Source organism: Mirounga angustirostris, unplaced genomic scaffold (assembly GCF_029215605.1).
Source record: "Mirounga angustirostris isolate CCGP_5_RB_7025 unplaced genomic scaffold, mMirAng1.0.hap1 SCAF_2, whole genome shotgun sequence".
In the NCBI taxonomy this organism is placed as follows: domain Eukaryota; kingdom Metazoa; phylum Chordata; class Mammalia; order Carnivora; family Phocidae; genus Mirounga; species Mirounga angustirostris.
Window position 1 is genome coordinate 176,908,017 of NW_026991710.1, and position 17,626 is coordinate 176,925,642.

General features: G+C 50.4%; 1 protein-coding gene across 1 annotated transcript in view; it reads left to right on the forward strand.

The window, feature by feature from the left end:
• The window catches only part of PRAG1 (PEAK1 related, kinase-activating pseudokinase 1), a 49,517-nt gene extending 35,938 nt beyond the window's left edge, over positions 1-13,579 (forward strand). Inside the window, exons 5-6 of the mRNA XM_045879758.3 lie at positions 4,612-5,369; positions 12,236-13,579. Coding sequence (XP_045735714.1) covers positions 4,612-5,369; positions 12,236-13,405 — 1,928 coding nt within the window. The 3' untranslated portion in view covers positions 13,406-13,579. The remainder of the gene's footprint in view (positions 1-4,611; positions 5,370-12,235) is intronic.
• The last annotated feature ends 4,047 nt before the right edge of the window (positions 13,580-17,626 follow it).

The window sequence follows — 17,626 nt, forward strand, 5'->3', positions numbered from 1 at the left end:
CTTTCTGGCTGTTCTAAATGCAGAGTGTGGTAGTTCTTGCAAATACAGTTGACCCTGGCAAAACATAGGGGTTGCAACACCAACCCCCCACACAGTCAAAAATCCACATATAATTTTTGACTCCCCAGAAACGTTAACTACTAATAGCGTACTGTTGACCAGAAGCCTGATAACATTAAGAGTCAACTAACACATACCTTGTATGTTGTAGGTATTATATACTGCATTCTTACAATAAAATAAGCTAGAGAAAGGAAAATCATAAGAGAAAATACATTTACAGTACTGTACTGTATTTTTATTTATTTATTTATTTATTTATTTATTAAAGATTTTATTTATTTATTTGAGACAGAGAGAATGAGAGAGAGAGAGCACATGAGAGGGGGGAGGGTCAGAGGCAGAAGCAGGCTCCCCGCCGAGCAGGGAGCCCGATGCGGGACTCGATCCCGGGACTCCAGGATCATGACCTGAGCCGAAGGCAGTCGCTTAACCAACTGAGCCACCCAGGCGCCCTGTACTGTATTTATTTTTAAAAAAATACATATGAGTGGACCCATTCATTCTGACCCCATGTTGTTCAAGGGTCAACTGTAATAAGAATCTAGCTGCTCTGTTGCCTACAGCCACACTCATGAGGAGGTTCCCCCATGAAAGAGTGAAGAAACTGGCGGAATCAGAGTGGGTCCTCAGGGGTGCACTCCGGTCCCAAGCAAATAGGTACTGCTTGTTTCATGGTGGAGGAAGCACAGTTTCATCGAGAAGGGCCACACATTGCCATCTCTTTCGGAGTAGCCCCGGGAATGCTACCAGCTGAGCTGTTATGTGGTCCTGAGGTGCCCAGGGGCTCTCAGGGTGAAGTATGGTCTTCTCACTAGCCGTGGTTCCAAATCTGGAGAAAAACTTTAAGAAACTGTAAGGAAAGAAATTAAGAAATTGGAAGAAAGAGAGAGAGAAAGAAAGAGAAAGGAAGGAAGAAAGAAAGAGAAAGAGAAAGCAAGAAGAAGGAGGGAAGAAAGAAAGAGAAAGAAAAAGGAAGAAAGGAAGGAAGAAACCTTAAGAAGGATGCCTCAGGTTGGAAGGTGGTTGTGCCTGTTACAGAATTAGGCATTTTTTTTTTTACCTCAAAATCACCATCTGTGTACATAATACCCAATTATGTGGGTAAGGTGCACATTTCGGGTGAGCCTCATTCCCTGGATGAGGTTTGGGGAGCTACAGCCCTGCCCTGCTGGGGACAAGTGTGGTCGGGGAGCACTCGGAGGCAGTGCCGTCCTCTGATTAGGACATGCTTTGTTGAGTGACAGACCCATAGCATCTCAGAAACAAAGAAAAATGAACCATTTTCCACCGAATACCCGGTACTCCTTGCCAGATTTACCTATAGATCTGATCAAAGCCGCTAACTTCCCACAGGAGAGCAAGGAAACACCCGGAGGGTAAGGGAGAAAATCACTTCCTTCCAACTGCCTGAACACACAAGCTATTTTTGGTGTGAAAGCAGAACCTTTTGATTCTCCAGGGTAATCTAGGGAATAAGAAGTGTTACAGGATTTTTTTTTTTTTTTTAAGATTCCTGCTGTCCTTACAGATTGAAAAGTTAAGGAAACTAGAGGTAGAGGAACCGTGGAAGGAAGAGAGCCTTCTGTCTAGAGGTATTTTATTTCGGGGGCAGCTTTGAGACAAAATGCATGTTGGGAGGGGTTGAAAATGGAGTGAGTGGTCAAAATTATAGACTATTCCTGCTGGAAGGGACCTTCACCATGATGCCATCTGGTCAGTTTTTAAAGGAGGGAACTCAGCCGGGTGAGGGCAACGGCGAGCTCGGGGCTGGTCCTGCTGTCCGCACTCAGACCACCGTCGAGGCAGAAAAGGCCGTCATGGGGGTGTCACCGTGACGGAGAGCAAGGAAGGCAAACCCCTAAGGATGGGGAACTAGCACAAGGCTTAAAGCAGCGGCTAGCCCAGAAGCTGATTTGTCAGACACACCCCAGCCAGTGGGCCTGGGGACCAGAAGGATCCTCACTGTAGGCCAGCTGTCCCTGTCACTGGAGACACTGCTTAAAGCATTGACCAGAGACTCTGATCACACTCCCCTGTCTCCCCCCCACCCCCCCTTCTGTCTGTTGATAACAAATGGAGAATCAGACCCTTTGACACATTCCGCCGTGCCGAATGCAGAAAGGCCAGGAGATGGACCTGTTTCCCCCTGGCTGCCCTCTTGCTCATCACCTGGGTACTTGGTGGCTGAGGCTTAGTGTCCTTTGAGAGCCCCAGGTATAAGGGGTCTTGCTCTTCCGTTTTTCAGCCCAGGAGCTGGTGAGGGATGCTCCCCCTGCTCTCTCAGCCTCTGCTAGGGGGAGGCACAGAGAGGAAGTGAATGTACAGCCCTAGACTTCAGCTGCCCCCATTGCTGACTATACACTTGAGAGGAGAAAAGGTTCTTCCTGGAGAGTGTGGGATGGGGGACCCATGGACCCCAGGGTTCCAGAACCTGCTGAGATCAGCTGCGATCAGGATCTCCCGTCTTCTGGCTGCCTGGCTCTCGCTTGCCGCCCTTCTGACTGGGAGGGGAGAATACACGGGTGTGTAGAGTTGGCTGGCCTGACCGTGCCACTGCGGCTTGGTTTATAATCAGCCTGGCTTCCTGGAAGGGTATAAATCACTCATTCAGCCTTGCTGGCAGGCGCCCCACCTGTCATTAGCAACGCAGGGTGAGGTGGGAAGGAAAACTGTGATCTTGTGAAGCCACTGGGCAGCAAGAGTGCTTGCCTAGTGCAGATGTGGGAACGTGAGGAGCACTGTGCTTTCTCCGGGGTCTGGGAAGAGAGAGAGTAGAGCCAGGGAAGGTGTTGGTGTGGGGCCCGACTGCCTCCCTGTGCCGCGCAGGCTTCTCCCTGCACGAGCCTGTTGGCCCCCGGCTCGTGCGTTCATCAAGCTGCATGCATCTACCATACTGTGCTGTGAGCTTTGCGTCTGGGGTTGTCCTGGACAGGAGGCCTCTGCTGTCAGCTCCCTGACTCTGCTCTCATCAGTGAAGCTGAGGCACAGACATCCGTGCCCGCTCTGCCCAGGGCAAGGGGAGCCCTGATGACGTGCGCATGCCCCTTGCTCCCCGAGAGGGACCCTCCTCCCTATGGGGTATCCCAAGTAAGGAGACCCAGCGTTGATCCGAGGGGCCTGGTACCCATGCTTGTTCCTCGGGGGCCCCTTCTGTCCCCACTTTGGTTAAAGAAAGCAGAGGGGGCCTCAGTGTGGGCAGAGAAAGTTGTTAACTCTGCGGGAGCAGCCCTAGAAAGATCCTGTGCATTGACACAGAACTCACAGTTTGCTTCCTTGGGGGTCTTTCGCAGCGTGCCTGGGGCCCATGTTCGCTGTAGCGCTTGCCTTCCGGTCATTCTGCTGAGGTGGGGAGAGGTGTAGAGAGACACCGCATGCCCCGCCCTTCGGATGCCACAGCTTGGGGAACTCCGTGAGGGGCGCATGTCCCCGTGCCTCTGTCCTTGAATGTAAGACCCATATTTCTCTGACTTTTTAACCTTCGGGATACTGGGAGGCATTTTACGACCTATGAGTACTTCAGTTATTGCCCTCAAAGCTACTATCAAAAGCGTGGGGACATCCTCCAGGCAGTCCTGAGAGTGAAGGAAATGAGGACTATTTCAGTTTGCCCTTTCCCGGGCCCAGTGGCTCTGCCTTTCTTCCTGCCTGTTTTTACCTGAACTCCTGTTTCATTGTGAAACCTCCATTTTCTATGCTGATATAAAGCGTGAAGTCCAGTCTTCATCCTGTCTAGACTGGCCCTCCAGCTCACCGTCTGTGATGCTTCTGAACATCCCCATGCTCTGGGGGTGGGGAAGGGGGCTGAGGCCGTGATGGAGTCTCCCCCAGCCTGCCCCCCATCAAGGTCAGCATCCATGTGCCCCACTCTGGGAACTGGGGGTCTAGGAAACACTCGCTTTCCCTAGAGATCTGTTTCTTCGTCTATAAAGTCACGTACCTCCGCCTTCTAAGATATTTCTGGGTCTGCCCTGCCCCCCAAGGCACCAGGGTGCTTGTCAAAACTCATAGCAGTACACACTGAAAAGGGGGAATTTTGCTGTAGGTAAATTGTATCCTCTGTTAACCTGACTTTCAAAAAGTCCATTCAAAGCACAGGTTTGCCATTGTTGTTGCAGGCATTGCTTGCAAAATGTTGGAAACAACCTAAGTGCCCATCACGAGAGGATCGGTTAAATACATTATACTTGCATGGATGATATGGGATCGCTGTTAAAGAGAATTGGATAGATCTGTACGTCTGATGTGAGATATCTTCTTCGTGTAAATGTGTGCTATGCATTTGTTTGGGTTGTTTGGTAAATCTCCAGAAGGATCCCTGGAAATTACCAGCTGCAGTTTCCTCCGATGAGGGGGACAGGGTGCTAAGGGACACGGGAGGAGGAAGACTTCATTGGCACTGTATACCTTTCTTGCATTGTGGATTTTGTTCGTTGTGCGTCTGTTGTCTCTAGAAAATGGATACAAATAAAATGAAGTGCTTTGACCTCGGGGCCCCGGAACTGATTGGCATTGGCCGCTAGCCTGATTGTTGCTATTTCTCAATTTCAGGCCCTCCATCTGAGCCAGCGCACTCACCCACCAGCAGTGGGAAGAAGCTCTTTGCTCCTGTTCCGTTCCCTTCGGGCTCCACTGAGGATGTGTCCCCCAGCGGCTCCCTACAGCCCCCGCCTCTCCCCCAGAAGAAGTTAGTGAGCCGGGCAGCCTCTTCACCCGACGGCTTCTTCTGGACCCAGGGCTCCTCCAAGCCAAGAACAGCAAGTCCCAAGCTGAACCTCAGCCACTCAGAAACCAACGTCTGTGCCCACGAAGAGCCCCACTTCAGCTACTCCTCAAGCCCCGGGAGCCGCCATCATCATACCTTCTCCTCTTCTGAACCCCTGGAGAAAACTTTCAAAGGCAACGGCCACTGGGTGCCAGTGCCAGGGCTGGCGGGCAGCAAGAGCGGGTGCGGGAGCCCCAGCCTCCAGTGCAAAGGGGTCCCCTCGGCCTCGTCCTCCCAGCTGAGCGTGTCCAGCCAGGCATCCACCAGCAGCACCCAACTCCAGCTCCACAGCCTGCTGAGCAGCATCAGCAGCAAGGAGGGCACCTATGCCAAGCTCGGGGGGCTCTATGCCCAGTCCCTGGTCCGCCTCACGGCCAAGTGCGAGGACCTCTTCATGGGCGGCCAGAAAAAGGAGCTGCACTTCAACGAGAATAACTGGTCACTCTTCAAACTGACCTGTAACAAGCCCTGCTGTGACTCGGGGGATGCCATCTATTACTGCGCCACCTGCTCCGAGGACCCCGGCAGCACCTACGCTGTGAAAGTAGGTACCTCCCCGCCCTCCCCCCACACCCTGCTTCCATTCTGCACTGCAGCCAGCTGGCCCCAGCTGTGACCGGGCTGTAGGCACAGGCTTGAAGCCTGAGCTTCCTGCTAACACTTAGTGCTCACCGATTTCTCCCTCAGCCCGGCCTGGGACACAGTGTGGTGAGATTTGTAGTGTGAATGTGACATTCGTCCTCTGCATTCAGGAATGAACCTGTGTCATCTAGTTGGAAAACAAGTTGACTTAAATTTAAGGCAGCAGAGAGTTCACTCATTTATTCATCACACTTTTACGGAGGGCCTACTGCATGCCAGGTATTTTGTAAAGATCTGAGTCGATAGAGGTGAACATAAGGTTCCTATGGAGCTTATAATCTAGGAAGGGAGATAGCCAATGAAGATACAGTTCTGCACATGTTAGAGCTGGAGAGAGCTAGGCCTAAGCATCATCTTGAGCAATGAGAGTAATGGCATCGATTAAGCATTTGCTATGCAACAGGCCTCTCGGGTGTATTCACTCCATGACCTCACGGTGTCACAGTGCAGATAGGTTTTATAGATGGGGAATCAGAAGCGCAAAATGATTAAGTAATCTGCCCACAGCCAGCTGGTGGCTGAGATGGCTGCGAATGCTGCTTTGTTTTGCCTGCAACACTTCTGCTGCCATCCTGTCAGTTAAGAAAAAGGAAGTTCCAAGAAGTTAAGTGACTAGCCCAAGGTAACACAGCTCCTGAATCTTTGCCACCAGATCAGGGCTGTTGCTACCCGCACCCCCCCCCCCCCATATTGCTCTCTCAAGACGTGGCTCTCAGCAAGCTGGCCAAGCTGTCTGCACCCATCCAGCCACTCTGGTCTCCGACACACACTCTGGTCCTTCCAGGCGGCCCCTTCTCTCATCTTCTTTGGCATCCCTTGAATACCTGGTGGTTCTGTAGCTCTTCTATAAATGCAAGCTTTTGTGGTGAGCAAGGAAGGAAATGCTGCGCTCTTTTCTTCTATCACCTGTCCCCAGATATTCTTTCATTTCCAGTTAGAAAGAAATGCAAATAGTGAACTAACATGAAATGGTCTGGGGAGGAAGGGTAGCTTCCTGCTTACCAGTGGAGGTTTTTTTTTTTTTTTAATATTACGATTATTGGCCAAGGAAAATGGCAGTGACTTTTACTTTGAGCTTTTTCTCTGAAGAACTTGGTGACACAATCATAAAAGATAGATGGGTAACCCCTGATTTATATGTTCAGGGGCTATATATAGTTATTTGCTGCCTTCCTAGGAAAAAACAGGGTGGTGGGGGCTGTACGGCTACAAGGAGGGTCCAGCCGATGGTCCAGAAATCAAGGCCCCCAAAGATGAGGCGGGAATGGCTAAGATGGCAGGGGCTAGATGGAGGCAAACGCCAACGTCCTGTGGGAGAGTCTGTGCATTTCTTGAATCTCATCATCTCTATCTAAACCCAGCAGCTACATTCTTTTTTTTTTTTAGATTTATTTATTTATTTGACAGAGAGACAGAGAGAGAGGGAACACAAGCAGGGGGAGTGGGAGAGGGAGAAGCAGGCTTCCTGCTGAGCAGAGAGCCTGACGTGGCTCATGACCTGAGCTGAAGGCAGATGCTTAACCAACTGAGCCACCCAGGCGCCCCATGGTTTTTATATTTCTAAGTGCTTGTCGTGGGCAGCTCGGATCTAGGACCTCCTATAATAATGCAGAGTTAGCCACGTTCTCTGCAGAACAAAGCAGAACATCCAGCTTTCCCAGAGGAGGTAAAAAAACAAGCGTCCCTCCTCATTTCATTAGAAATGTGAACCAGAAGGAGACAGGAAGATAGGCCCTGGCCCTCTAAGGAAAACAGTCCCCGGGTGTCCTATTTGACTTTGCCGGAGACTTGGCAGCTCAAGGACTCTCTCTGTCACGTACGGAAAGGAAATTCGGAGAAGAGCTTCAAATATTCAGAGTCTAGAGAACAAGGGTATCAATCTGCAAGCGCGCCTGGCCTGGTAATTGTGGGGCGGGGGCTTTCGGAGCATCCTTTCCCATGTGCAGCTGGTCCACTTCATTAGCGCTGCAGTCTAGGCGGAATACAGTCAATCTGGAAGCCGAGGGACGGAGCGGTCCCCCCTCCCGCGCCGCCGCCCTGTCGCGGGCCTCGCTTCGTCTGTGCCTGGGAAGCAGGAGCCTTGCTGGCGAGTCCCCGTTAGCCAAAGCAGGCTTGCACCTGCTCCCACTAAACACCGGGCCCTCCTGTTTATGGGCCCAACGCCCTGCAGCCGCCAGGAGATTAAAGCCAGCTCTTAAAGCCCTGCTCCGGGCATACGTGGTAGGGGAAAAAGAAGAAAAGTCATCAGCTGTGTGTGCGTTTTCAGAGCTGCTGTATTCCTCAGCCGCCTCCAACCCCAGTCGGGTAATTAGGGACCTGTGTTAAGCCAGCTGGGCCTTCTTTATTTAACAAACGTGACTTCGCCCAGATTTTTAACCACTAATGAGGCTGTGGCTCCGAAGTTTAAAGTGAGACTTGGCTCAGCAAAACGTTTGAAAGTTGAGCTGAACCAAAGGTTTGTGTGGTCTTGCACCAAAACCCGAGCACAAACTCCCTGAAAATGAGGTAGAGGGGGTGAGGGTGGAGAAGAAGCCTCCCCGCCCCTGCGCCCCTTCCTCTACCCACCCCCACCATGCAGCACCCTAAAAACGATCTCAGGGGGAGCCCGCCCACGCCCCCCCCCCAGCTTTGCTGACTCTCAGATGCAGGGCACGAGGAAGCTGCGACTGCTAGCAGAGGACCGGCTCACTGATTTTGAAATGCATCCAGCCCAGTTGCCATTTACTCTGCTCCTTTATTTACATGTCTGTGCAAACTGTCAGTGGTGTTTGCTGGGCCCAGGTTTTTGATAGCCTTGAGAAAAGGGATCCTTGGAAACACTTCCCAGGCCCTGGCCAGCTGTACCGTCCAGGTTGGTACAATAACCTGCAAGCCGGCTCTGCATGGCCTCACCACAGGGCTCCAGCCAGACCTGCAGAACAATCACCATAGCAATCTTGTCCAGTGAGTGCTCACCGTGGGCTGGTCACTGGGCTGAGAGCCACGCCTGCCTTGTGTCATGGACTGCTCACGGTGGCCCCAGGGGGAGAAGGCACCTATCACTGCCCCGATTGCAGAGGAGAAACCACACTGAGACACGTCAGGTCGATCCTCATTCTTTGTGGACTCTGTATTTTGGAATTCCCTCACTAAAATTTATTTGTAACCCCAAATCATTTTCTGTGGTCGCTGCCCACACAGAGTAGGGGGAGATTTGAGTCACCCGAGGTACGAATTCCCAGCCCAGGTGCGACAAGGCAAGTCTCTGGCTTCCTTTCTCAGCACTCATCTGTGAACAAGTGTCCTTGTTGTGGTCTCTTGATTGCCTCGTTCTTCCCACGTTTGTGTTTGTGTTGATGATTTCACCGTTGAAAATGACCAGGCTGAGCGCTCCCTGGTATTCCTGAGTGCCAGAAGGTTGCAATGTGCTTCTGGGCGGGTGTTAGGTAAGCTTCATTCGGGCCTGAGTTACAGTGCCGTCGGCCGTGAGTTCTGGGTTAGCGAATCAACAATATCTGCTGCTAAGGCGTCTTTAAACAGAAACACCCACAAAACGAGGTTCTGTACTGGCCCCTTTGGTAAAAATGTTGTGACCAGACGCTTGTAAGAACTCTGCCTTCTATTTCCCTTCGGAGCAGTGGGTCAGTTTTCACTCATAACGTGTTCGTGGCTGCTTAATAGAACATAACTACTGCAAATCACAAGAATCGATTGCAACTTGCCAGTGTTTGCAGAGTTCGGAGTTAAGCCAAGGTCTTTTTCACTCCCAAGCGCATACTTTTGGCCCCCGGAACACATCTCACTGGTACAGTCTTGGACAAATAATTTAACCCCTCGGAGCCTCTGTTTCCTCTTCTGTAGCAGCCTGTACTTGCTCCTTCCTCATCGGGTTATCTGAGATGCACCGAGACACTGTGAAAAATGCTTGGTAGGCACAGTGCCTCACATGCAAGTTAGGCAGGTGTCTGTGGTGGCCAAGCAGCTCTCACGGGAGGAGAGTGACCTCGACCTCAGCAGCGCTTTGCCCACATCGCCCCAGATGGCATGGCAGACAGGTCTGTACACAGTGGCTGGGATCGAGATGCAAGACCACTTTTCGAGGACTGCAAAGTCCCTTTCGTGTTTTTTTTTTAAGATTTTATTTATTTATTCATGAGAGAGAGAGAGAGGCAGAGCGAGAAGCAGGCTCCCAAGGAGCAGGGAGCCCGATGTGGGACTCGATCCCAGGACCCTGGGATTATGACCTGAGCCGAAGGCAGACGCTTAACCAACTGAGCCACCCAGGCGCCCATCATTTTTTTTTTTTTTTTAAGATTTTTAAAATTTATTTGAGAGAGAGAGAAAAGGTGCAGGTGCCCCTCCCTTCCTTTAATAGCGTTTCAGAAGACTGCCATTTAAAAACCAAATACAGGGGCGCCTGGGTGGTTCAGTTGGTTAAGCGTCTGCCTTCAGCTCAGGTCATGATCCCAGGGTCCTGGGATCGAGCCCCGCATCAGGCTCCTGGCTCAGCGGGGAGCCTGCTTCTCCCTCTGCCTCTCCCCCTGCTCATGTTCTCTCTCTCTCTGTATCTCTGTGTCTCAAATGAATAAATAAAATCTTTAAAAAAAATTAAAAAAACGAATACAGTTGGGTGGACTAGAACGAGGAGTCTGCAACAATGCCCCTCAGATATGTGTTCCAGAGTCATTTCTGTTAGTGTAATAGGGAGCAGTGTCTGGGAGAAAATGTGCTGCCATTTTATTTCTGTTTTACTTCTGTAACAGAGAGATGACTACATTGATGTGTTACCTCCTTCCTTGCCCCCTTCCCCATGATCGTTTTTAAAAGTTTCCTCAGAGGCTGGACTCTCTTATGCTGAGAAGGCTTGTATGGCGGCAATCTAAATAAATCTCCGTGAAAAGATGCTTGCGACAGAACTCCTGAAAACGTCGCCTGTTAGCAGGTGGCGCCTCACAAACGCTGCTGTGACCCGTCGTGTGTGGCAACGCAGCAGTCCGAAGGCTTATTCCAGGTTGTCTGCAGGATGATATGTTACAGAGGCGAGGGGCCCTTCTCTGCAGGATTGCACACCGACCCTTACCTTTCTGTAAAGCGCAGCCGAGGCTGCACTGTATCCTTTGGAGAGAGGAGACCACAGACCATCTTCTGTCCCTTTCATGTAATTACAGGGAAACTGAGGCCTGACCGAGGGCCATTATGTCTGGTGCAAGACTCTCCAGTTGTGGCAGCCAGAGGAGGGTTAGCGTTGCTCGAGATGCTTGGGGGCGGGGGGGCGGAGGGGGGCTGGCACTATCCTTAGTACAAGACGATGTTGGAGAGGCAGGAAGGAAGTGGTCGTGGGGATTCCCCAGAGGAGTTTGAGATCCCTGCTTGTTTATTCTTACCTTCAGTTTCGAGGGTGCCTTGGGCTCTTTGGCATCCCTAACCCTGGAGACCTTTCTGTTGGCTTTCGGCTCTGTGACTCACCCTCGGAGGCTATTGCACGTGGCTTCCCTCTAGCAGTGCCAATGAAATTGGCTGGCCCTGCAGGCCATGGCATCTAGAAACTGGGGCAGCCTGAGGGAACTTGGCCACGTCCTCGAGGGGCCTGCCTCTGTCTCTCAGATTCCCTAAGAAGGGAGCACCCCCGCGGTCAGCCATCTCCACTGTCAGGTAGCTGCCTTCGAGTGCAAGGGATGGGGAGTCAGGCTGACAGCCTGTGTAAACTCCTGTCTGGCTTCCTGAGAATTTGTCCAGTACACACAGTGGGCAGACGGATGTCTTCCTACTGATACCCAGGTGCCACCCTGCATGTCGTTCTGCAGGAACCCCACTCCTGCTGGGTTATGTAGTAATTTTATGTTTAACTTTTTAAAAAAAGATTCATTTAATAATTTTAGAGAGTGAGCAAGCGGCGGGGAGAGGTAGGGGGAGGGTGGGCAGAGGGAGAGAAAGAATTGCAAGCAGACTCCCTGCTGAGCATGGAGCCCAACCTGGGGCTCGATCCCAGGACGCTGAGATCACGTCCTGAGCTGAAATCGAGAGTCAGCCGCTTAACCAATTGAGCCACCCAGGCACTCCCTATGTTTAACTTTTAAAAAAATTGCCAAACTGTGTTCCAAAGTGATGGCACCATTTTCCACTCCACCAGCAATGTATGAGGGTTCCCATTTCTCTACATTCTTCCAGACACTTGTTATTGTCTGTCATTCTTATTATAGATGTCCTAGTGGGCGTCAACTAGAACCTCACTGTGGTTTTGATTTGCATCTCCCTAATGGCTACTGATATTGAGCATCTCTTCAGGTGCCTATGGCCATTTATATATGTCTTTGGTAAAATGCCTATTAATATCTTTTGCTCACTTTTGATTGGGTAGCTCATCACCTAATTATTGAGTTGTAAGAGTTTTCTGTTCAATTTTATTAAAAAAATCATTTATCAGCTATGTACTTTGTGTTTTCTCCAGCCTATGACTTGTCTTTTCCTTTTCTTAATGGTATCTTTAGAAGCACAAAAGCAGAATTTTGACCATTATCTGCTTTTTTCTTCTGCGGACCGTGCTTCTGGTATGGTATCTGGCAACTCTTTGCCCAACCCAGAGTCTCAAAGATTCCTGTGTTTTCTTGGAAAATGTGCTTTTTTGGCTCATACACCGAAGTCAGTGTGATCCATTTTGAGGTAATTTGTGTGTACGGTGTAAGGGTTTCAGTTCACCTTGTTGCAAATGGATACCCAAATGTGCCAACACCGTTTGTTGAACAGGATGATGGAGTCCCCTCTTGACCTGACTTTGCCTTTTCCCCACAGATCTGCAAAACCCCTGAGCCCAAGACAGCCTCCTACTGCAGCCCTTCTGTGCCCGTGCATTTCAACATCCAGCAGGACTGTGGCCACTTTGTTGCCTCGGTGCCCTCCAGCATGCTCACCTCCCCGGACGCACCCAAGGACCCTCTGCCTGCACTGCCCTCACACCCCCCTGCCCAGGAACAGGACTGCGTGGTGGTCATCACCCCGGAGGTGCCCCACCAGACCGCCTCTGACTTTGTGCGGGACTCAGCCACCAGCCATCAGTCCGAACCGGAGGCTTACGAGCGGCGCGTGTGCTTCCTGCTTCTGCAGCTCTGCAACGGGCTAGAGCATCTGAAGGAGCACGGCATCATCCACCGGGACCTGTGCCTGGAGAACCTGCTGCTGGTGCATTGCTCCCCGCAGGCCTCCCCTGGCCCCGCCCCTGCCACCCCCACGCCCCCTGTCTCCTCTGCCACCTCCAGTGCCCCCGCCCCTGCCGCATCCCCTTCCCCCGCTGCTGCTCCCCCCGCCAGTGTCACTCCCAGCCCCTCAGCTGTCCCCGCCTGCCAGGAAGGGCCCAGGGAGAAGTACCTGCCCCGGCTCATCATCAGCAACTTCCTGAAGGCCAAGCAGAAGCCAGGCGGCACCGCCAACCTGCAGCAGAAAAAGAGCCAGGCCCGGCTGGCACCCGAGATCGTGTCTGCCTCCCAGTACCGCAAGTTCGATGAATTCCAAACGGGCATCCTCATTTACGAGCTGCTCCACCAGCCCAACCCCTTCGAGGTGCGCGCGCAGCTGCGGGAACGGGACTACCGGCAGGAAGACCTGCCCCCGCTGCCCGCCCTGTCCCTGTACTCGCCAGGCCTGCAGCAGCTCGCGCACCTGCTGCTGGAGGCCGACCCCATCAAGCGCATCCGCATCGGCGAGGCCAAGCGGGTGCTGCAGTGCCTGCTGTGGGGGCCGCGGCGGGAGCTGGTGGAGCCGCCGGGCACGGCGGAGGAGGTGCTGTGCGGCACACTGCGCAACTGGATCGACGTGAAGCGCGCCCTGATGATGATGAAGTTTGCCGAGAGGGCGGTGGACCGCAGGCGCGGGGTGGAGCTGGAGGACTGGCTGTGCTGCCAGTATCTGGCGTCCGCGGAGCCGGGGGCCCTCTTACAGTCGCTGAAGCTCCTGCAGCTTCTGTGAGCGCAGCCCCGGGCCCCGCCCTGGAGCGGCCCGCTTCCCTGCCTGACCCCAGACCCCCCCCCCGCCCCCCGCGCCCAACCTTGCCCTGGACACGCCCGCCTCCCCCTGGGAAATGGTACAAACGACTGTCGTATTTGGATGTAATATATATAAAAAATATCTAAATATGAAAGACTGCGGCTGTCATTGCCCACTCTGGCCTCCCCTCGTCCCCAGGCCCCCCCAGTTTCCTCCTGCAATCATGTCCACTTCTGGCTCGGCGCCAGGGCCTGGGGACAGTTCTGCTAAAAGAGCGAAGCCTGCATTCTGGCTTCGCTGCCTCCTCATGGGATCACTTCACCATCTGGTCAAATGGCTATTTAAAAAAAAACAAAAAACCTGAATTTAAAAAAAATGGGGGGGTTGAGTCATTAGCAAAACTCTTTTATCGCCAAGTGCCCGGGTGTGTTAATATCTTGGTGGGTTAAATTGCATCTAAGCTTCTGAGCCGTGGCTTCCAGACCACTTGAGGGGTCCGTATCTCACACTTCTGAGATAGAGCAGCAGGCCCCTCAGCCCCGGGCGTGTGGCCACCACTTAACCTTCCCTGCTCCCCTTCCCACCCAGCAGCCCCTTAGAAAGAACCCGGACCCAACTGTGAGCCCAGCAGAGGTTCCGTTTCCAGTGTGCTAAAGCTGGTTGCCGTTTGTATGGGTCAGAGTCCTGGCCGAAGCGGAATCCACCCCAGATGGTTCAAATGAAGAAAATTTAACCGGGCCACTTAGAAAGGCGTGGGCAGGGTTAAGAGCAAATAGGAAAGATGATGAGGCAAAAGCATGGAGCTGAGGTGGAAGAACTAGCTATATTCACCCTCCATCTCCCACCTGTCATCCCCAGGCCAAGCCCAAGAGGGGCCGGGGGATGGAGTCCGCAGGAATGGCCTCCTCCTTGGGGCAGGGAATGGGGAAAGATGGGGTGGGCTGGGGCGGGGTGGGGGGGGCAGGGGGGGCGGGCAGCATGCTGCCTCTTGCCTGGACTGTGCTAGAGAACAGCAGTACCAGAATAAAACAGAGGTGTTCCCCCTCCCAGACCAGTAGTTTCCCTGCTGTCCTAAGCTCCTTCCTGTTTCCATTTGTAAAACACGTATTCAACACGCTTACTGGCACCTACTACCTACCGCGGTCAGTATTTGTCACTATGCCTTTAAAGCACGTGGAGAGACTTAGGAAGCATCGGATCTTTTCTCTACAAACTAGACACACAAAATGTTACTAATTACTCATTTGAAGGGAGACAGCCCCAAGACCCTCGGATTTCTACCTAAATGGTAATCTTCCACCTTGCGAGCTAATTAATTTCTAAAACCTTGTTAATAACTATGGACAATTGTAAAATCAATGCAAAGATCTTAACGGATGTCCTAGAAATCTGGGAATGTGGGTAGCAACCGGGACAGGGAAATCTCGCGGGTCCCCTTCTGCATATTAATTTCACTCCTTTCGGACTACAGGTAAATACGCCCCCATTTCCCTGCGACAGCTGTGAAGAGAGCGCCTGCCTTGTCAATTGCTGCTTGAGCACCGAGGAAAGAACTGAAAAAGCCAGCTTCCAACTATTTGGACAAGAGAAAAGAGCCTTCGAACATGGAAATCATAATTCTTCATAGGACCTGTCTGTTTCGGGGCGATATTTTGTCAGTGGTTTATTCCTGGGAATTTTCCGGGCACACCCTCTGCCCCCGATTTGCTGTCCTTTGCTTTCTGGTCTTTTCTCACTTCAAGTAAATAAGCAAACAATGGGGAAGGAGGAAATAAACATTCTGCCAAGGGAATGCAGTGCCACTTGGAAACGCATGTCTCGAGGCACATTTTAAATCTCTGAATGAATGACACCTTTTATATATGCCACCCACTTCAGGGGGAAAAAAATAATTGAGATTGTAGAAAAGGTTTTAAAACCAAAATGATTCCAAAAGTAAAGGTGAGAAGAAATGATCGCAAAATAGTCCAATTGAGAAGAATGATAACAAACACCAAACTTACTTCTGAGTTGTCCACCAATGTAGAAAAAGCAGAAAACAGGGGCTTGCAGAATTCTTTGTGGAATTTCAGGGGACAGTTCAGTTCGTCGTGAGGAACAGGCCTTTTCCCAGTGTGTGCTTCTGAAGGGAATTTGTCAAGGATTTCCTTCTTTAAAGACACTGGATAATGTCCCCAATAGCAGTGTTTGTTTTTTGGTTTTTTTTTTTTTTTTTTTAAGACATTTTCCTAGATAGGGCAATTTCTTATATTCACTATTGGTGAAATCCAAGTGGGTAACATTCAAGCCTATTTCCATCGAGGTGATTATACAGGATACTTGCCACCCATTCATCTCCATGGGTTGTTGGCCTTTTCCATAAATGGTAAATCATGTGAATACATATTTTCGGTTGGGCAAATAGCTTTAGCCACTCTAAATTCAGGGGCTCAATATAATTGGGTGGTTTTTGGTTTTTTTTTTTTTTTTTTTTGCCTCAAAATACACCTGCAATGCACATCTTTATCTCCCAGAAAGTTCAAGCACTAAGTAGATAACATGCAGAAACATAATTTTGTTCCACAGGCTGAGGTTCAGAACAAGCAGGGACTTTGGTATAATGCCGGGCTCCTAACCCTTGGCTATTCAATACTCCTGGCATCTGTGGACTCATCGTCTCCTTTTTGCTTGGCTTGAGACCCAACTACTGGTATTTAAATCTCCAAATTTTTTTTTTCTCTCCAGCTCTGAGTCAGGTCGCCCCCATATCCTTTTCACATTTGTAATCTTTGTTGTTAACGGGGCCTTTCCCGTTTTCATGCCAAGATGTGGAATCTTTTTTCTTCTCCTCAGTTCTTTCCTGTAGGCGTTATGAAGCCGTACTTCTGAATTGTTATATCCTTACCAGCAGCAAGATATGCACTTCAGGGGATTATTTATTTATCATAACACATGGCTCAGATCTAAAAAGACAGGGCTCCGGGGAGCTGTAGTTACCAGTCTGTGTAACACTTCCTGGTTTTCAAGAGCTCGGGGCTGGAGAAAATTCTTTTGTGATACACACTTGCACACAAACAATTATAACTCTTTTGAAGAGGGAAGACACATGTTACTTTAATGACTTCTCTGAAATCCATTCTTTAAATATACAGCTAATAAATGAGGCAGGCCTTTCCCACCCTGCTGACTATCTATAAATCTTTGAAGATCTCAGGATAAGCTTATTAATCTCATTAAAAGTAGCAAATTTGTCACGTAAAATCTGCTTGGCATATTTAATAGAGGGCGATGTGAATGGAATTGATTCATTAGAAACCAAAATTTAACCCGACTGATGTCATTGCTAAAAATAGAAGACAAGAATAAAATGATTGGGGCAAGTTCCATGGGGTGAATATCTTAACAAATTACTCTTCTCTTTTCCAGTGCTAATTAATGCGCGTTAAGGGACAGCCAAGGAGACCTACTCCAGACTAAAGATGTTCTGGAAGGACCTGCACTCTGGAAGGTTATTTAGGAGGTAGCCAGATGGGTTCCAGAGCCTCAGGAAAGGAGTCCAAATTGACCCCAAAATGATGTCATTTATTTAGAGAGAACTGGGGTCCAGCCAGAACTTCCATGATCCATTTGGAACCTTCCTGAGTCCTGGATGCTCAGTCTTCTCTGATCCGTATCTTTCCTCCCAGAGCTTGATGACACCTGTTCCAGCTTTCTGGAGTAGGGAAGGCAAAGTCAAGCTTACTCAGGAGCTTTCGGCAGGCCAACAAACTAGCTTGGTACTGAATTATACCAGTGGGAATTTGAACATACAGTTTTATCATACGTTATAAAGTGCTGGGTTCAAATCTTTATAGATCCTTTACCAGAAGTGAGTATAGCTATTTCAAAAACAAACAAAAAACAACAAAAACCACTGTCCTGAACACTGGATGTGCTTAGACCATGAAAACATTTATGTTCCATATTAGGACTTCTTAAAGGTTATTCTTCAGACTTCTGACTTACTGCCTTATCAGGGATAATTAGGCATGAAAACAGATTGACAGAACGAAGCATGGAGATGTAAGGAGGGAAGAGAAGACAGGAAATGAGAAAGCAAGGTTCAGAGACAAACCACCTGCTTTACTACTTTCCTGGAACGATCCCCGATAATTTCCCACAACCCCAGAAGGGGATTCATGAGCCTTAGCCTGCTCAAGCTGCTACAAAAAAGTACCATAGACT